We start from the raw sequence: 21,548 nt of genomic DNA, 5'->3' as shown, positions 1-21,548 counted from the left end.
CTGAAATTGTGCCAACCCGATTCTCAGACCACACAGATAGGAAATTAAAAATAAATTAGGCAAAAAACTCCAAAAAAGCCCACAAGCACATGGAGGCTTAACAACATCTCCTAAATAATCACTGGATCACTGACCAAATAAAAAGAGAGATCAAGCAACATATGGAGATAAATGAAAACAACAACTCAACACCCCAAAACCTGTGGGATGCAGCAAAGGCAGTTCTAAGAGGAAAGTCCATTGCAATACAGGCCTACCTCAAGAAAGAAGAACAATCCCAAATGAACAGTCTAAACTCACAATTAATGAAACCAGATAAAGAAGAGCAAATGAGGCCCAAAGTCAGTAGAAGGAGGGACAGAATAAAGTTCAGAGCAGAAATACATAAAAATGAGAAGAATAAAACAATAGAAACAGTCAATGAAACCACGAGATGGCTTTTTGAGAAAGTAAAAGAGACAAACCCTTAGCCAGATATATCACAAAAAGAGTCTACACACAGAAACAGAATCAGAAATGAGAAAGGAAAAATCACTATGGACAGCAAGGAAATACAAAGAATTATTAGAGAATACTATGAAAAATTATATGCCAACAAATTGGATGACCTAGAAGAAATAGACAACTTTCTAGAAAAATATAACCTTCCAAGAATGATCCAGGGAGAAACAGAAAATTTGAATAGACCAATTACCAGCAGCAAAATTGAATTGGTAATTAAAAAACTATTGGACAAAAAAACACCTGTCCAGATGGCTTCACCATGGAATTATTTTTGTCATTTTATTTTTTTTCCTTTTTTTAAATTAAGGTATCATATCACCACTGAATTTTATCAAACATTTAAAGAAGACCTAATATCCACCCTCCTTAACATTTTCCAAAAAGTAGAATTTTTAGTTATTATAAACTCTTGGGGAATAAAATCCTATGTTTTCTTCTTTCTTGCCTTAATTTATCAGACTTTTTAAGGCATGAATAGTTAGTTTTAACTGAAAAATCTTTCCAAAAACAGTGGTAGTCTGCAAATTAAGTTTTTAAAGTCTGAAAAAGTAATGAAAAATTTTGACTTCAAGACTTTCATTAATTTAATATATAAAACTTTGTTAATGATGAAATAACCAACACAGAGTACATGAACTTTGGAAAAAAGTAAAACTACTATATACAGATATCTTACTCCAGTATTTGCTTTCAAAATTTACCTCATGAGCCAACATTCTGTATAATTCTTCTTTCGTAATGGCTAGTCGTTCCCTGTCAATGCTATCAACAACAAGAATGATGAACTAGAAGACAATAAAAAAAAGAGAAACTGAATGGGATGTTTAAGTTTTTCGCAAAACTACTCTCAAGTGACAGAGTACTTTCTTCACACTGCGTCATCATTACCATAAAACGGTCTATTGCTTTTTCATCATGAACAATTTATTATGATGAGTCACATCAAGCAGTAAAATCCAAGTGTTAATAAGAACAAAGTGATCATGGAAATACCACAAAGATAAGATCCCTACCTGGAATCTAAGACTGTGAATGCTATGTGCTAGGCTGGTAGGCTGCAATATAGGTCAAGGGCTCTTTGCAATAATTTAAAAATCTTTAATAGAAATAGTTTATTGAAAGAACACTGTATACAAATGGTGTCTGTAATAATGTGTCTTGTTCTGGATCCATGCTAAGTCTCTTAGGGTTTCTGCAATTTCAATAACTACCCTTCTGTAATGCCATAAATATACAGATGGGCTAGAATCAACTTTACCTATTCATCAAAGAGAACTGTTCTTTTCACACCTGGAATTAATTCTGAGCTTTTAAAAAGTACTAACAGATATGCTGTTTAAACACTCATATGCTAAAATGTTGTTCTTCCCCTACTAACATTTTAGTTTCAGAATGCGATTTTACTGTAGAAATATATATTAAACCTACAACTGTGTTTCTTACCAACCTATCCTCCCCTGAAAAAAGTGTTACCACAAATGCTGAATATCTATGATATGCCATCTTGGTTTGACCAGTCATACATTGCACTGAAATATACACACACAGAAACATTCTATTACAATATAAATCTATAATAAACATGGTTTTAAAAAGGAATGTATTCACCAAAATTCCTTGCGTGCTACCCCTACCTCCTTGGCATGCCCTCCCCTCCCTTCAAAAAAAAAAAAAAGGGGAGACCCTTTTGCAAAGAAGGTTACTGATGCAACTGTACATTAATATTTAAAAAAATAAACCTCTCTCAAGAGCACTGCATGGTTTTTAAAAAAAATCTGCCTCTAACAAAAAATAAAATCAGAAATAGAAGCTACTCCAGATTTGTTCCCTAGGTTGGCAGTGAACATCTAATAAGTAACAGAGAACTCTTGGGGAGGGGAAGGCAAATCCATTTGTTTTTTAATTAAAATATACTCTCACCAAAATTTTGAATGTATTCTTTGAAAATCTTGTATTATGTCAAAATACTTATTCTTCTTCTAACCAGCTGTGTTATCTTGGGAAAAGTTATGTAATTTGTCCCACTGTCCAATTTCTCCAACATTGGGGAAATGACAGCATTACTGTGAGGAGCTGAGAGAACCTGCACAACAGTAAGCATCCAGCGAACAGCATCCTTTAACTCTTTCTACTTGCCCATTCTCTTATTTGAAAGCCTCAAAATCTTTACATAAAAGGATCTTATTAAAAGGCAACTGTCAATATGCCTTACATAAAGCTTATCTAATTTTCTGGGTTTACTCTCTGGTTCTTTTTATGAAAATTCAGAAGTAAGTTAAGTATACTATACCTCTGTGTTTGAGTAATACGTATTCCAGGATGATCGCAGCGATTCTTGACCACCAATATCCCACATAAGAAAGTGGGTGTTCTTCACAACTATTTCTTCAACATTGCTTCCTATGGTTGGAGATGTGTGAACCACTTCATTCATTAAGCTGTGGAAAGACAGACACCATAAAAACTCATGTAAATTTTGAGCCTGCAGCAAGTTTTATCTCTATATTTTTAATACAAACCAACCTTCTCTTCCTTATCTGCACCAATGATGGTAATCAGTAGTATCAAAAATAGAACCTTGGAGAACATTTGTGCAAACAAATATCTAGACAAAGAACAACTGATGAGGACTGTTTTTTTAAATGGTAAAACTATAGGCTTTATCTGGACAGAAGGGATCTCTGTGGCATGAGTCTGAATTTCTGCGGCCCAAGTTCTAACATTATTATGTGTGTTATCAGTTAGAGCAGAACTAATGTCCCATCCTGAGTGTACAAGTTTCTAGGGGACTATGACATCAATTCTTGCAAATAGCAACCACTGAAGAGTAGGCTATCTATAATTTTGAGGGTTGTCTATATGAGAAAATTGAGACTTGGGCTTACCTATAAAAATTAGTTCAGGCCTAAACTACTCTTAAAAAAGATAAGGTTATGGACAAATGAAAATTTTGATAAAAATTAACTATAAATATATTTAGAACACCTATATTGTACCACACTCATTATATCATCACTGATTAAGCTACATTAATGAATTCATTCAATAAACCTATTTGTCTACAGCATGACAGTACTGCGTTGGAAGAAGCTTGCAACTCTCTTGGGTTTTATATGTATTTTTGATGCTATTTGCAGTTATTTCAGCAAGACAGGTTTCTGAAATGTTTATATTTGATGTTGAAATGCTAAGTCATATTAAAATACATAATGGCCAATGAATGTCTTAAAGTAGAATGAGTAGTCATTCAACTCTACAACAAGCCACAGGTTAGCAGCTTTTTAGCATAGTGGCTAAAAATACATTAAGCACTGCTTAAAAGAGATATTTCTGCAGAGTTGTTAGCTGATATACTTAAGATGAGATAGGAAGAGATAAGAGCCACACAGTGAGGATGCACTGTAATTTATAACTGTCTGTTAAATGTCTGGGATGTAGACCCACTTCCATGGCTTAACAATGATCACTGCATTGGTGCTACAAGAATATGGAGAGGTACTCTGACAAGTGGATTGATGGGCTGCTAACATTTCCTTCAAGTATTAATGTATTTCTCTGGAAGTTCAAGCCTCTTCATGTTGCAAGCTACTAGTGCAATATGTTCAGAGGTCATTTCATTTCTTTTGGTCTAACAAGTCTGGCTATGTTTACAATTGAGAGCTATTAGGCAGGAGGGCAGCAATAGCCTAGAAATAAAAACCTACTCACATGAACCTCAGTGTGGAAGAATTAAGTGAAATGTACTTCATCACCTTACCCTAGCACTATAATATAAGCTTTATTTATTTTAGTTTAATATTAATTCTTTCTTTCAAGGCCAGAAGGGAGATCAGTGTTTGTGAAGGCTTTAGCAAACATGTATTAATTTCTCTTACTCATTTTTTAGATAAATTTTGTGCATGATAAAATACAAAACTATATGTGTTTTTCCATTATATTGTGAAGTCATCTCATTCTTTAATTAATTATATAAAATTAGTTACAGTATCTAAAATAATGAAAACTGTTTACATAAACACCCATACTTACAACTGATAGAGAATGGTGGTTTTCCCTGCATTATCCAGCCCCACTATAATTACTTTGTGTTCTACAAAAAGAAAACAAACCATAAACATTTAACAGCGATGCACATTACAATTACATGCTTTCAACAATGATTATAAGTTGGCTCTCTAATGAGAATCATTCACTTGATATTTATTACTGGATTGTTAAAATACAGAAAGAAAAAGAACTGTGATGTCAAGGCAACCTGCCTTCAGTAAGGCAATCTACTATGATGTTCTCTACCGAGCTCTCTTGTCAAAGAATGGAGGAGATGGGGAAACAGGTAGCACAGCAGAACTTGGTCACTTGGACTTGCGTTTGGGAGGAAAACCGAAATACTAATCTGGACAAGACAATATGACTTAAAGTGTAATTTTCATAAAAAAAAAATGTGTTTTACATATCCGCATGTCATCTCTCCTAACTGAATTAACTTTTTATCAAATTGTTTTTACACCTGGACCTTCTCCCACTCATGTACCAAAGCTTTTTTCTTCCTTTCCCTTAAGAATCTACTTTAAAACATAAAACTGAAGTTTTACCTGGACTAATGAGATACACATACTCTCAACCAGGTTTTAATTTCCTCTATTAATTTCCAGATAAGTAAGTGATTAGTCTTTAATGCTTTTTCAATCTGGATTTTACAACTCTTGAGTTGAGTTGTAAACTCAAAACTTTTTCTTTGTACAATACAAACCTCTTCTGTCTCTTTCTCTTTCAGGTGCCATGCAACTATACTTCTTTTCAAAGCAGTTTTTTTTTTTTTGAGAGGGCATCTCTCATATTTATTGATCAAATGGTTGTTAACAACAATAAAATTCAGTATAGGGGGGTCAATGCTCAATGTACAATCATTAATCCATCTCAAGTCTAATGCTCGTCAGTCTCCAATCTTCTGAAGCATAACGAACAAGTTCTTACATGGTGAACGAATTCTTACATAGTGAATAAATTGTTACATGGTGAACAGTACAAGGGCATTCATCACAGAAACTTTCAGTTTTGATCACTCATTATAAACTATAAACAATCAGGTCAAATATGAATATTCGTTTGATTTTTATACTTGATTTATGTGTGAATCCCACATTTCTCCCTCTATTATTATTATTATTTTTATTTTTAATAAAATGCTGAAGTGGTAGGTAGATACAAGATAAAGGTAGAAAACATAGTTTGTGCTGTAAGAGGGCAAATGTAGATGATCAGATGATCAGGTGTGTGCCTATGGACTAAGTATTAATCCAGGCTAGACAAGGGCAGCAAAACATCCACGGATGCAGAAGATTTCTCTCAAAGCAGGAGTGGTGAGGTTCTGAGCCTCACCCCTCTGTTGATCCCCAAATTCTCACCTGATGGCCCCCCTGTGACTGTGCCTGTCTTAGGTTGTTCCTCCCTTGAGGAATCTTACCTGTCTCTGGCTAACCAGTCCTCTTCCGGGGCCATACAGGGAAATGTAAAGTTGGTAAGTGAGAGAGAAGCCATATTGTTTGAAAAGGTTAGCTTTTTACTTCTTTGCAGATTTATGCCCTGTGGCTTCTATGCCCAGCACTTGTCTCGAGGTATCTTTACCACCTGGAGGAATTATGATACTCGGTAAATTCGATATGAGGCATGAATTCTATTTAAGGGTTGTAATTAGGAAGAAAGAAGAAAAGCTACAGATGTAGCATATGGAAGGAAACATGGGAGGAATGATGATTTCTTTGACATATCTTCTTGTAGAGTACCTTAAGTATGTATAGGTTTTAAACTACTAACTAATTTGCACACACATATTAACATAATAGGAATACGGTGACATAAACAAAGCAAATCTATAATTACCATCCATCTCCAGTGAAGTCAAGAAAACCATTTAGGCACCCTAGGCATTTGTGAAAATTTGTCTATGATATGATGGATATTATCCAACTGTACTTGAACCATCTGAGAGAAATCAGACAAATTAAAGCAGCCCATTTCTGGGATCTGTTCACATCCCATATGTTCTTTTAACCGTAGATAGTCTATAGTAGTAAGATTTTGGAGTGCTACACCTTGCACCCCTCCCAACTCCTGGTTGAGTTCCAACAGTACAGATCCGGTCAAATTCGTTGTCTCACTGTATGCACATGCCAGCCTAGACAACTCCCTCCTCATTCCTATGGCAAGTCCAGGAGACGGTGGGCTGGATGCAGCCACAACCGCAGCATCGTCCGGATCCCTGTGGAGGCTTTTTGATGATCATCCCCTGGCACAAGTCCTCCAGAGAGTGCTGATGCCGGAAGCTCCTGCTCATATCGTATCTTACTTCGTTTTCTGGGTATCCAAGCTAGGCCTTGATCTTCTGTTAGTCCATTTTTGGGTTCTGTAATTCTGCTGCTGTTTTGTTCCTTCAGTTTTTCCTTTGTTCCTATACTCCCCAGATGAGTGAAATCATTTGGTATTTCTCTTTCTCCACTTGGCTTATTTCACTGAGCATAATACTCTCCAGCTCCATCCATGTTGCTGCAAATGTTTGGATTTTTCCACTTCTTATGGCTTAGTAGTATTCCATTGTGTATATGTACCACATCTTCTTTATCCATTCATCTACCGATGGACATTTAGGTTGCTTCCAATTCTTGGCTATTGTAAATAGTGCTGCGATAAACATAGGGGTGCATCTGTCTTTCTCAAACTTGATTGCTGCGTTCTTAGGGTAAATTCCTAGGAGTGGAATTCCTGGGTCAAATGGTAGGTCTGTTTTGAGCATTTTGATGAACCTCCATACTGCTTTCCACAATGGTTGAACTAATTTACATTCCCACCAGCAGTGTAGGAGGGTTCCCCTTTCTCCACAGCCTCGCCAACATTTGTTGTTGTTTGTCTTTTGGATGGCAGCTATCCTTCCTGGTGTGAGGTGATACCTCATTGTAGTTTTAATTTGCATTTCTCTGATAATTAGCGATGTAGAGCATCTTTTCATGTGTCTCTTGGCCATCTGTATTTCTTTTTTAGAGAACTGTCTGTTCAGTTCCTCTGCCCATTTTTTAATTGGGTTATTTGTTTTTTGTTTGTTGAGGCGTGTGAACTCTTTATATATTCTGGACATCAAGCCTTTATTGGATGTGTCATTTTCAAATATACTCTCCCATACTGTAGGGTTCCTTTTTGTTCTATTGATGGTGTCTTTTGCTGTACAGAAGCTTTTCAGCTTAATGTAGTCCCACTTGCTCATTTTTGCTGTTGTTTTCCTTGCCCGGGGAGATATGTTCAAGAAGAGGTCACTCATGTTTATGTCTAAGAGGTTTTTGCCTATGTTTTTTTCCAAGAGTTTAATGGTTTCATGACTTACATTCAGGTCTTTGATCCATTTTGAGTTTACCTTTGTATATGGGGTTAGACAATGGTCCAGTTTCATTCTCCTACATGTAGCTGTCCAGTTTTGCCAGCACCATCTGTTGAAGAGACTGTCATTTCCCCACTGTATGTCCATGGCTCCTTTATCAAATATTAATTGACCATATATGTTTGGGTTAATGTCTGGAGTCTCTGATCTGTTCCACTGGTCTGTGGCTCTGTTCTTGTGCCAGTACCAAATTGCCTTGATTACTATGGCTTTGTAGTAGAGCTTGAAGTTGGGGAGTGAGATCCCCCCTACTTTATTCTTCCTTTTCAGGATTGCTTTGGCTATTCGGGGTCTTTGGTGTTTCCATATGAATTTTTGAATTATTTGTTCCAATTCATTGAAGAATGTTGCTGGTAATTTGAGAGGGATTGCATCAAATCTGTATATTGCTTTGGGCAGGATGGCCATTTTGACGATATTAATTCTTCCTAGCCATGAGCATGGGATGAGTTTCCATTTATTTATGAGTTCCAATTTCTCTTAAGAGTGACTTGTAGTTTCAGAGTATAAGTCTTTCACTTCTTTGGTTAGGTTTATTCCTAGGTATTTTATTCTTTTTGATGCAATGGTGAGTGGAATGGTTTTCCTGATTTCTCTTTCTATTAGTTGTTAGTGTATAGGAAAGCTACAGATTTCTGTGTGTTAATTTTGTATCCTGCAACTTTGCTGTATTCCGATATTAGTTCTAGTAGTTTTGGAGTGGAGTCTTTAGGGTTTTTTATGTACAGTATCATATCATCTGCAAATAGTGACAGTTTAACTTCTTCTTTACCAATCTGGATTCCTTGTATTTCTTTGTTTTGTCTGATTGCCGTGGCTAGGACCTCCAGTACTATGTTAAATAACAGTGGGGAGAGTGGGCATCCCGGTCTGGTTCCCGATCTCAGAGGAAATGCTTTCAGCTTCTCGCTGTTTAGTATAATGCTGGCTGTGGGTTTATCATATATGGCCTTTATTATGTTGAGGTACTTGCCCTCTGTTCCCATTTTGCTGAGAGTTTTTATCATGAATGGATGTTGAATTTTGTCAAATGCTTTTTCAGCATCTATGGAGATGATCATGTGGTTTTTGTCTTTCTTTTTGTTGATGTGGTGGATGATGTTGATGGATTTTCGAATCTTGTACCATCCTTGCATCCCTGGGATGAACCCCACTTGGTCATGTTGTATGATCCTTTTGATATACTGTTGAATTCTGTTTGCTAATATTTTATTGAGTATTTTTGCATCTACATTCATCAGGGATATTGGTCTGTAATTTTCTTTTTTGGTGGGGTCTTTGCCTGGTTTTGGTATTAGGGTGATGTTGGCTACATAGAATGAGTTTGGGAGTATTCCCTCTTCTTCTATTATTTGGTACACTTTAAGGAGAATGGGTATTATGTCTTCTCTGTGTGTCTGATAAAATTCCGAGGTAAATACGTCTGGCCCCAGGGTTTTGTTCTTGGGTAGTTTTTTGATTACCGTTTCAATTTCTTTGCTCGTAATTGGTTTGTTTAACTTTTGTGTTTCTTCCTTGGTCAGTCTTGGGAGGTTGTATTTTTCTAGGAAGTTGTCCATTTCTTCTAGGTTTTCCAGCTTGTTGGCATATAGGTTTTCATAGTAGTCTTTAATAATTCTTTGTATTTCTGTGGAGTCTGTCGTGATTTTTCCATTCTCATTTCTGATTATGTTGATATGTGTTGATTCTCTTTTTCTCTTAATAAGTTGGGCTAGAGGCTTATCTATTTTGTTTATTTTCTCAAAGAACCAGCTCTTGGTTTCGTTGATTTTTGCTATTGTTTTATTCTTCTCAATTTTGTTTATTTCTTCTCTGATCTTTATTATGTCCCTCCTTCTGCTGACTTTAGGCCTCATTTGTTCTTCTTTTTCCAGTTTCGATAATTGTGATGTTAGACTATTCATTTGGGATTGTTCTTCCTTCTTTAAGTGTGCCTGGATTGCTATATACTTTCCTCTTAAGACTGCTTTCGCTGCGTCCCACAGAAGTTGGGGCTTAGTGTTGTTGTTGTCATTTGTTTCTATATATTCCTTGATCTCTATTTTGATTTGTTCATTGATCCATTGATTATTTAGTAGCATGTTGTTAAGCCTCCATGTGTTTGTGAGCCTTTTTGTTTTCTTTGTACAATTTATTTCTACTTTTATACCTTTGTGGTCTGAAAAATTGGTTGGTAGAATTTCAATATTTTGGAGTTTACTGAGGCTCTTTTTGTGAGCTAGTATGTGGTCTATACTGGAGAATGTTCCATGTGCACTTGAGAAGAATGTATATCCTGTTGCTTTTGGATGTAGAGTTCTATAGATGTCTATTAGGTCCATCTGTTCTAGGGTGTTGTTCAGTGCCTCTGTGTCCTTACGTATTTTCTGCCCGGTGGATCTATCCTTCGGGGTGAGTGGTGTGTTGAAGTCTCCTAAAATGAATGCATTGCAGTCTATTTCCCTCTTTAGTTCTGTTAGTATTTGCTTCACATATGCTGGTGCTCCTGTATGGGTGCATATATATTTAGAATGGTTATATCCTCTTGTTGGACTTAGCCCTTTATCATTATGTAGTGTCCTTCTTTATCTCTTGTTACTTTCTTTGTTTTGAAGTCTATTTTGTCTGATATTAGTACTGCAACCCCTGCTTTCTTCTCACTGTTGTTTGCCTGAAATATGTTTTTCCATCCCTTGACTTTTAGTCTATGCTTATCTTTGGGTTTAAGGTGAGTTTCTTGTAAGCAGCATATAGATGGGTCTTGCTTTTTTATCCATTCTATTACTCTGTGTCTTTTGATTGGTGCATTAAGTCCATTTACATTTGGGGTGACTATTGAGAGATATGTACTTATTGCCATTGCAGGCTTTAGATTCGTGGTTACCAAAGGTTCAAGGTTAGCTTCTTTAGTATCTTACTGCCTAACTTAGCTCGCTTATTGAGCTGTTATATACACTGTCTGGAGATTCTTTTCTTCTCTCCCTTCTTATTCCTCCTCCTCCATTCTTCATATGTTGTGTTTTGTTCTGTGCTCTTTTTAGGGGTGCTCCCATTTAGAGCAGTCCCTGTAGGATGCCCTGTAGAGGTGGTTTGTGGGAAGCAAATTCCCTCAGCTTTTGCTTGTCTGGGAATTGTTTAATCCCGCCATCATATTTAAATGATAGTCGTGTTGGATACAGTATCCTTGGTTCAAGGCCCTTCTGTTTCATTGCATTAAGTATATCATGCCATTCTCTTCTGGCCTGCAGGGTTTCTGTTGAGAAGTCTGATGTTAGCCTGATGGGTTTTCCTTTATAGGTGACCTTTTTCTCTCTAGCTGCCCTTAAAACTCTTTCCTTGTCCTTGATCCTTGCCATTTTAATTACTATGTGTCTTGGTGTTGTTCTCCTTGGATCCTTTCTGTTGGGGGTTCTGTGTAATTCCATGGTCTGTTCGATTATTTCCTCCCCCAGTTTGGGGAAGTTTTCAGCAATTATTTCTTCAAAGACACTTTCTATCCCTTTTCCTCTTTCTTCTTCTTCTGGTATCCCTATAATACGAATATTATTCCTTTTGGCTTGGTCACATAGTTCTCTGAGTGTTGTTTCATTCTTGGAGATCCTTTTATCTCTCTCTATGTCAGCTTCTATACGTTCCTGTTCTCTGGCTTCTATTCCTTCAATGGCCTCTTGCATCTTATCCATTCTGCTTATAAATCCTTCCAGGGATTGTTTCACTTCTGTGATCTCCTTCCTGACATCTGTGATGTCCCTCCAGACTTCATCCCACTGCTCTTGCATTTTTCTCTGCATCTCATCCCATTGCTCTTGCATTTTTCTCTGCATCTCTGTCAGCATGTTCATGATTTTTATTTTGAATTCTTTTTCAGGAGGACTGGTTAGGTCTGTCTCCTTCTCAGGTGTTGTCTCTGTGATCTTTGTCTGCCTGTAGTTTTGTCTTTTCATGGTGATAGAGATAGTGTGCAGAGCTGGTACAAGTTACCGCTGGAAGAGCTTCCCTTCTTGTTGGTTTGTGGCCTTCCTCCCCTGGGAGAATAGCGACCTCTAGTGGCTTGTTCTGGGCAGCTGTGTGCAGACAGGGCTTCTGCTTCCTGCCCGGTTGCTTTGGGGTTTATCTCCGCTGTTGCTGTGTGTGTGGCCTGGCTAGGGCTGCTCCTCCAAAATGGTGGAGCCCCGTTGGAGGGGGAGCGGCTGGGAGGCTATTTATCTCCGTAAGGGGCCTCTGTGCTCCCTGGTGCCCAGGGGGTTAGAGTGCCCAGAGATCCCCAGATTCCCTGCCTCTGGTCTAAGTGACCTGTCCTGCCCCTTTAAGACTTCCAAAAAGCCTTCTCCAAACCAAAACAACAACAGCAACAATTAGAGAGGGAACAGAAAAAAAAAAAAAAAAAGGAAAAAACACTTGATTTTTTTTTTTTTCCTCAGGCGCCTGTCCCAGGCATCCGCTCACTGGTCCTGCTGCCCTGCCTCCCTAGCACCAGGGTCCCTGTCCCTTCAAGTCTTCCAAAAAGCACCTGCCCACTGGTCCCACAGCGAAAAGCGCGATATACTTTGTCCTCAGGCGCTGGTCCCAGGCACCCGCTCACCAGTCCCGCCGCCCTGCCTCCCTAGCACCAGGGTCCCTGTCCCTTTAAGGCTTCCAAAAAGCACTCGCCAAAAAGAGAAAAAAAAAAAAGGGGAAAAATGCGCGATTTCCTCCGTCCTCAGGTGCCGGTCTCAGGTACCCGCCCACCAGTCCCGCAGGAAAAAACGCGGGATATTCTTTGTCCTCAGTCGCTGGTCCCAGGCACCCTCTCACCAGTCCCACCGCCCTGCCTCCCTAGCACTGGGGTCCCTGTCCCTTTAAGGCTTCCAAAAAGCACTCGCCAAAAAGAGGAAAAAAGGGAAAAACGCGCGATTTCCTCCGTCCTCAAGTGCCAGTCTCAGGCACCCGCCCACCGGTCCCGCAGGGAAAAACGTGGGATATTCTTTGTCCTCAGGCACTGGTCCCAGGCACCCGCTCACCAGTCCTGCCGCCCTGCCTCCCTAGCACCGGGGTCCCTGTCCCTTTAAGGCTTCCAAAAAGCACTCACCAAAAAGAGAACAAAAAAGGGGAAAAACGCGCGATTTCCTCCATCCTCAAGTGCCGGTCCCAGGCAGCCGCTCACCGGTCCCGCCACCCTGCCTCCCTAGCAATGGGGTCCCTGTCCCTTTAAGGCTTCCAAAAAGCACTCGCCAAAAAAAAAAAAAAAGAAAACCGCTCCGGTTTCTTTCCACCCACTGGGAGCCGGGGGAAGGGGCGCTCGGGTCCCGCCGGGCTGGGGCTTGTATCTTACTCCCTTCGCAAGGCGCTGGGTTCTTGCAGGTGTGGATGTGGTCTGGATGTTGTCCTGTGTCCTGAGGGCTCTATTTTAGGAAGATTTTTCTTTGTTATATTTTCATAGCTCTATGTGTTTTTGGGAGGAGATTTCCACTGCTCTGCTCACGCCGCCATCTTGGCTCCGCCTTCTCAAAGCAGTTTTTAAGTCCAGTCTAATTTTTCTGTTACATGGTAGATATTCTGAAACTTACTTTGAACACAGAAAGCACTCCAGATAAATCCTTTTTTAGATTTAAATCTATATAGACTATATTAAAGAGTCCTCTTCCTCAGGACAGAAGGCTTAAAAAGCTAACTGTGAACCTCAAAAGGGTATAAAAAGAATTTGCCATAAGAACCACAACACAATCAAATGATTTGTAGCCAATGATTTGACATATTCCATATCAGCAATCTGTTCCTCTTGTTAACCTATGACGAACATCAAAATTCTCATTATACATCTCATTTGGTATCAGGTCATATTCCTACTCTAAAGTCCTAATAGCTCATCAGTCAAAAGGAGGGGCCATAATTCAGACAAATTCTTAGGTGACACACTATCTTTGTGTGATATTATTTCTCATTTCACTGAAGAGGAAACAGTCTTAGATTAACTCATCTGTCTTTAGGTCATGTTGCTGAGAGGTTTAGCTAATGGGATTAAATACAGATAAAGAACATAAGAGAGACTAAATTAGTTGACCTCTCTAAGGTCACAGGCCAGGTTGAAGTACCTTAGAGGCCAAAATTATCCCCTTATTCCAGGTAACTGAACAAAAGCAGTGATGATAAAGGCTTCAAATTAGGAGATACTGAAATTAACATAATGTTGTTCTTTAGAGAATTCAAATGTTGTCCAGGGGAAGGCTACAGTAGGGAAGGCAAGTATTAAGGATCACAATCCAATCCATGGTTTTACAAAATGTTGGAAGAGGACCCAGTTAAGTACATTTGCATAAGAAGTACATTTTGCATATCGTGCATCAAGAAGACACATAAATGAAACAAGTTTCCCAAAAACATACCTTTCTGAGTAAGATACATTCTGATAGTTTCCATTTTAGAATGTTCATTCCTTTTTTAAAATGCTGGTCCTTACTAAATTGACTTTAAAACTTGCTGATCAGTTATATTGGGCAATTTGGTGATAAACAAAGAAAGAAAACCTTGGGTTTGAGATACAAGTGAACTGAGTAAGAAACAGGAAAAATTTACAAATTCAGGAAGCTCAGCAAACTCCAAAGAGGACAGCTATAAAGTAAAGCTAAGCATGTCATGTTCAATCTATGAACACCAGAAATAAAGGGAAAATCTTGAAAAGCAACAAGCGAAAAATGACAGGGTACGAAATGGGAAGTTAAGATATGAATGCTGGTCAACTTTTCACCAAAAAAAAAAAAAAAAAACAAAGAGGAGGCCAGAAGACAATGGATGACAATTTTAAAGCACTAAAAGAAAAAAAAAATCAACCTAAGATGCTATGTTCAGCAGAAATATACTTCAAGAATGAAGGCAGCATAAATTTTCAGATAAAAGAAAAATAAGAGAATCCATCAACAGCAGAAGAATGACATGACAAAAAGGCGAGAGTTCTTTGGCTTGAAAGGAAATTACATTAGATGGAAATCCAAAACATCAATAGTAATGTGGATAAATATAAGAGAAAATTTTACCCTCTCTTAAAACTTTAAAGAACATGTGATTATTTACAGCAAAATTACAATATTGTATCAGGAAGTTTACAACATGTGGACACAATACATATGACTTTAACCTGTATGGTTATAAAGGACAAGGGGAGCTAAGAGTACAACTGTAGAGTCTCAAGTTTTTCACACTCTCCAAGTGCTAATATTAAATCTGAGTAAACTGCTGAAAACATAAGAACGTATGTTGCAGCTCCTAGGATCATACAGATAATGCCAAAAGGAGCTACTTAAGAACTCATAAATAAAATAAAATAAAATTCTATTAATAAATCATTAACCTAAAACAAAATGGGAAAGAGGGATAGAGTATGAACAAAAAAAGAACAAAACTTTTCAAACAATATGGCTTCTCTCTCACCAACTTTACATTTCCCTGTATGGCCCCGGAAGATGACTGGTTAGCCAGAGATGGGTAAGATTCCTCAAGGGAGGAACAACCTAATACAGGCACGGTCGCAGGGGGGCCATCAGGTGAGAAATTGGGGATCAACAGAGGTGAGGTTTAGAACCTCACCCCCCCTGTTTTGAGAGAAATCTCCTGCATCCGTGGATGTTTTATTGCCCTTGTCTAGCTTGGATTAACACTTAGTCTACAGGCACACACCTGATCATCTACATTTGCTCTCTTACAGCACTAAACTATGTTTTCTACCTTTATCTTGCATCTATGTACCACTTCAGCATTTCATTAAAAATAATAATAGTAATAAGGGAGAAATGTGGGATTCACATATAAATCAAGTATAAAAATCAAACGAATATTCATATTCGACCTGATTGTTTATAGTTCATAATGCGTGATCAAAACCGAAAGTTTCTGTGATGACTGCCCTTGCACTGTTCACCATGTAAGAACTTATTCACCATTTAAGAATTTGTTCACCATGTGAGAACTTGTTTGTTATGCTTCAGAAGATTGGAGACTGTTGAGAATTAGGTTTGGGGTGGATTAATGATTGCGCATTGAGTCCCCTTTACAGAATTTTATTGTTGTTAACAACCATTTGATCAATAAATATGAGAGATGCCCTCTCAAAAAAAAAAAGAACAAAACAATGTAAATGCAGTAAACCCAAATAATAGAGTACCTTAACATCTAACCATATCATAAATCCAACCATATCAATAAGACTAAACACTCCAATAAAAAGGGAATTTACACTAGATTAAAAAAAAATCCCACTATACACTCCCTAGAAGATATAAACATTAAGATATAAAATATCTGAGACTATCACTGTAACTTAATAAACATTTTTGAAACATTGCATACAACTGCAGAATATACATTCTTTTCAAGCACAAATGGTACATGCACCAAAAGAGCACACAAGTGGCTATAACTCTCACAGTAAATCTGAAAAAAATGGAAATCTTAAGAGTAGGCTTCTGAGAACAATGGAATTAAATTAGGAGCCAATAAAAAGCTATCCAGAAAAATAAGTTTTTGGAAACTAAATGTTTATAAATAATCCAAAGGTCAAAGAAGAGATGGCAAACAAAAAACATCCCAAACAATAGTGAAATACAAACAAACTAAAATCTGTGGAATGAAGCTAAAGCAGTATTAAAGAAGGCAATTAAAACTTTAAACTGTTTATATATGAAAGGAAAAGAGAACAGTGACACACATCCTGTCCTTAAGGGGGAATGGGGAATTAAAGTACACCTAATGTACCTAGAAAGAAGGAACAAACAGCAGTAATTAGTAAAATAGAAAACAGAAACAACAGAGAAAGTTAAAATCTTTTTAAAGCGTAAGGAAACAAAGTTGGAAGACTGACATTACCAGACTTCAAAATTTACTATGAAGTAGTATGGTAATTGAGATGGTGTAGTGTGGCATAGGAATAGACATACATGTACATCACTGCAAAAGTTGAAAGAGATAAGACTCATATTTATATGATCATGTGAGTTTCAATATGGGCTCCAAATCAATCCATTGCGAAAGACAAGCTTTCAGTAAATTATGCTGGAACAAGCAGATGTCTGAAAAAATAATTAATTCGAACCCCTACTTACATCATAAACCCAAAATAATTTGAGATGGCTTATGGACTGTGACCATAAAAGTTAAAGGTTCTGAATGAAAGGAATAGGACACAGAAAGCATCAGTCACAAAAGAAAAGAAAAAAGAAAATTGAGAAATTAGATTTCACCAAAATTAAAAATTTCCACAAGTAAAAACCCCCATCAAGAAAATGAATAGGAAAACCACAGATTGGGGGAAAACATTCACAAAATATATATCTGACAGAGGACACAATTCTGGAATATATTAATTATACATAGTAATTTTTATAGAACAAAAAAACTTTAAAAATTAGGACAACACTGATTCTGACAGTGGAGACAGGCACAGCAGCTCGGAAGCAGGAAACAGCTCTTTCATTCCCCCAGGCACCAGCCCAGTGCCACTCCCCTGAGAAACCTGACATCACTCCATGGGCTGAGCAGCTTCACAGAGTAGAGTTTCTGGGCACTAGAGGTAACCACATGAAACATCAAAAGGAACCTGGTTCATACCAAAATCCTATAAACACCAGGAAAAGGGCCAAGTGAAACTGAACTCATCAATCTTCCTGAAAAAGAGTTCAAAATAAAAATCATAAACATGGACATGGAAGTACAGAAAAATATTCAAGAATTCATGGACGAATTCAGGACAGAGATTCAAGCACTGAGAAATTCCGTATCTAAAATGAAACTTACAATTGAGGGATTTAAAAGCAGATTAGATGTAGAAGAAGAGATGGTAAATGAACTAGAAATTAGAGAAGAGGAATAAAAAGAAGCTGAGGCACAGAGAGAAAAAAAGGATTTCTAGGAATGAAAGAATATTGAGAGAACTGTGTGACAATCCAAATGGAACGATACTCACATTATAGGGTACCAGAAGAAGAAGAGAGAGAAAAAGGGATAGAAAGTGTCTTTGAGGAGGTAACTGCTAGAAATTTCCCCAATCTGGGAAAGGAAATAGTCTCTCAGGCCACAGAGATCCACAGATCTCACACCACAAAGGACCCAAGGAAGACAACACCAAGGCATATAATAATTAAAATGGCAAAGATCAAAGATAAGGACAGACATTTAAAAGAAGCTAGAGAGAGAAAAAAGATCACCTACAAAGGAAAACCCATCAGGCTATATCATTAGACTTCTCAACAAAAACCTTACAGGCCAGAAGGGAATGGCATGACATATTTAATGCAATGAAACAGAAGGGCCTAGAACCAAGAATACTTTACCTAGCAAGATTATAATTTAAATTTGAAGGAGGGATTTAAACAATTTCCAGGTAAGCAAAGCTGAGAGAATTTACCTCCCACAAACTGTATCTACAGTGTATTTTGGAGGGACTGCCATAGATGGAAGTGCTCCTAAGGCTAAACAGCTGACACCATTCAACACAACTCACTGCAAAGGACAGATCAACCAGACAAAAGATAAGTAAGGAGACAGAGGCACTGAACAACACATTAGAACAGATAGACCTAATGGACATCTACAGAACAATCCATCCAAAAGCAATGGGATACACATTCTTCTCAAGTACACATGGAACATTTTCAGGAATAGATCATATACTAGGATACAAAAAGAGCCTCAGTAAATTCAAAAAGACTGAAATTGTACCAACCAGCTTCTCAGACCACAAAGGTATAAAACTAGAAATTATGCAAAGAAAATGAAAAAGCCCACAAACACATGGAGGCTTAATAACATGCTCCTAAATAACCTACGGATCAATGACCAAATAAAAACAGAGATCAAGCAATATATGGAGACAAATGACAATAATAATTCAACACCACAAAATCTGTGGGATGCAGTGAAGGCCGTGCTAAGAGGGAAATATATTGCAATACAGGCCTACCTCAGGAAAGATAAACAATCCCATATGAACATTCTAAACTCACAATTAACAAAACTAGAAAAACAAATGAGGCTCAACAAAATTCAGTAGAAGGAGGGATATAATAAAGATTAGAGCAGAAATAAATAAAATCGAGAAGAATAAAACAATAGAAAGAATCAATGAAAGCAAGAGCTGGTTCTTCAAGAAAATAAACAAAATAGATAAAACCCTAGCCAGACTTGTCAAGAAAAAAAGACTCGACACACACAAACAGAATCAGAAATGAGAAAGGAAAAATCACTACAGACACCACAGAAATACAAAGAATTATGAGAGAATTCTATGAAAATCTATATGCTAACAAATTGGATAACCTAGAAGAAATGGAAAACTTTCTAGAAAAATACAACCTACCAAGACTGACACAGGAAGAAACAGAAAATCTGAATAGACCAATTATCAGCAACGAAATTAAACTGATAATCAAAAAACTTAAGAACAAATACCTGTACCAGATGGTTTCACTGCTGAATTTTATCAAACATTTAGTGAAGATCATATACCAATCTCCTCAATGTTTTCCAAAAAGAAGGAGGGAATACTCCCAAACTCACTGTACGAGACCTGCATCATTCTAATACCAAAACCAGGCAAACACACCACAAAAAAAGAAAATACAGACCAATATTCCTGATGAACTTAGATGCAAAAATACTCTACAAAATATTAGCACACTGAATTAAAAAATACATCAAAAAGATCATCTATCATGATCGAGTAGGATTTATTCCAGGGATGCAAGGATGGTATAACATTTGAAAATCCAACATCATCCACCACATCAACCAAAAGGACAAAAACCATATGATCATCTCCATAGATGCTGAAAAAGCATTTGACAAAATTCAGCACCCATTCATGATAAAAATTCTCAAAAATATGGGTATGGAGGGCAAGTACCTCAAAATAATAAAGGCCATATATGACAAATCCACAGCCAACATACTTAACCACGAGAAGCTGAAAGCTTTTCCTTTAAAATGGTGAACAAGACAAGAATGCCCACTCTCCCCACCTTTATTCAACATAGTTCTGGAGGTCCTACCCATGGCAATCAGACAACACAAAGAAATAAAAGGCATCCATATTGATAAGGAAGAAGTCAAACTGTCCCTGTTTGCAGATGACATGATATTGTACATAAAAAACTCTAAAGAATTCACTCAAAAAGTACTAGATCTAATATCTGAATTCAGCAAAGTTGCAGGATAGAAAATTAATACAAAGAAATCTGTTGCATTCCTATACACTAATGATGAAGTAGCAAAAAGAGAAATCAGGCAAACAATTCCTTAAAAAGAATAAAATACCTAACCAAGGAAGTGAAAGACCCATACCCTGAAAACTACAAGACTCTCATGAGAGAAATTAAAGAAGATACCAAGAAATGGAAACACATCCCGTGGTCATGGATAGGAAGAATTAATATTGTCAAAATGGCCATTCTGCCTTAAGCAGTCTGTAGATTCAATGCAATCCCTATCAAAATACCAACAGCACTCTCCAATGAACTAGAGCAAATCATTCTAAAATTCATATGGAACCACAAAAGACTCCAAATAGTCAAAGCTATCCTGAAAAGGAAGAATACAGCTGGGGGTATTACCCACACCGACTTCAAGCTCTACTACCAAGCCACAGTAATCAAGACAATTTGGTACTGGCACAGAACAGAACGATAAACCGATGGAACAGACTGGAGAGCCCAGATATAAACTAAGCATATATGATCAATTAATATATGATAAAGAAGCCATGGATATACAATGGAGAAATGAAAGCCTCTTCAACAACTGGTGTTGGCAAAACTGGACAGCTACATGCAAGACAATAAAATTGGATTATTGTCTCAGCCCATACACAAAAGTAAACTCAAAATGGATCAAAGACCTGAATGTAAGTCATGAAACCATAAAACTCTTAGAAGAAAACATAGGCAAAAATCTCTTGAATATAAACATGAGCGACTTTTTCCTAAATGCATCTCTTCTGGCAAGGGAAACAAAAGCAAAAATGAACAAATGGGACTACATCAAACTAAAAAGCTTCTGCAAAGGACACCAACAGCAGAAAAAAAGGCATCCTACAGTATGGGAGAATATATTTGTAAATGACATATCCAACAAGGGGTTAACATCTAGAATATATAATGAACCCACATGCCTCAATGCCCAAAAGGCAAATAACCCTATTAAAAAATGGGCAGAGTATATGAACAGACCCTTCTCCAAAGAAGAAATTCAGATGGCCAAAAGGCACATGAAAAGATACTCCACATTGCTAATTATCAGGGAAATGCAAATTGAAACCACAATGAGGTATCACCTCACACCAGTAAGGATGGCCACCATCCAAAAGACTAAGAACAACAAATGCTGGCAAGGATGTGGAGAAAGGGGAACCCTCCTACACTGCTGGCGGAAATGTAAGCTCGTTCAACCACTGTGGAAAGCAATATGGAGGTTCCTCAAAAAACTAAAAATAGAAATACCATTTGACCCGGGGATTCCACTCCTACGAATTTACCCAAAGAATACAATTTCTCAGATTCAAAAAAGACATATGTACCTCTATTGTTTATTGCAGCAGTATTTACAACAGCCAAGATATGGAAGCAACCTAAGTGTCCATCAGCAGATGAATGGATAAAGAAGATATGGTACATATACA

General features: G+C 37.4%; 1 protein-coding gene across 2 annotated transcripts in view; it reads right to left on the bottom strand.

Moving 5' to 3' along the window:
* Nucleotides 1–21,548, bottom strand: part of ARL5B (ARF like GTPase 5B) — a 44,175-nt gene that overhangs the window by 15,766 nt on the left and 6,861 nt on the right. The window contains exons 2-4 of one of the 2 annotated variants that reach the window (XM_037000774.2): nucleotides 4,534–4,594; nucleotides 2,795–2,942; nucleotides 1,206–1,289 (exon numbers count right to left, since the gene is read on the bottom strand). In XM_037000774.2, coding sequence (XP_036856669.1) covers nucleotides 1,206–1,289; nucleotides 2,795–2,942; nucleotides 4,534–4,594 — 293 coding nt within the window. The remainder of the gene's footprint in view (nucleotides 1–1,205; nucleotides 1,290–2,794; nucleotides 2,943–4,533; nucleotides 4,595–21,548) is intronic. The other variant, XM_073229176.1, reaches the window with a different exon arrangement.

Source organism: Manis javanica, chromosome 2 (genome assembly GCF_040802235.1).
Source record: "Manis javanica isolate MJ-LG chromosome 2, MJ_LKY, whole genome shotgun sequence".
In the NCBI taxonomy this organism is placed as follows: domain Eukaryota; kingdom Metazoa; phylum Chordata; class Mammalia; order Pholidota; family Manidae; genus Manis; species Manis javanica.
Note: the sequence above shows the minus strand (reverse complement) of the source record. Positions and strands in the feature narration are given on the sequence as shown.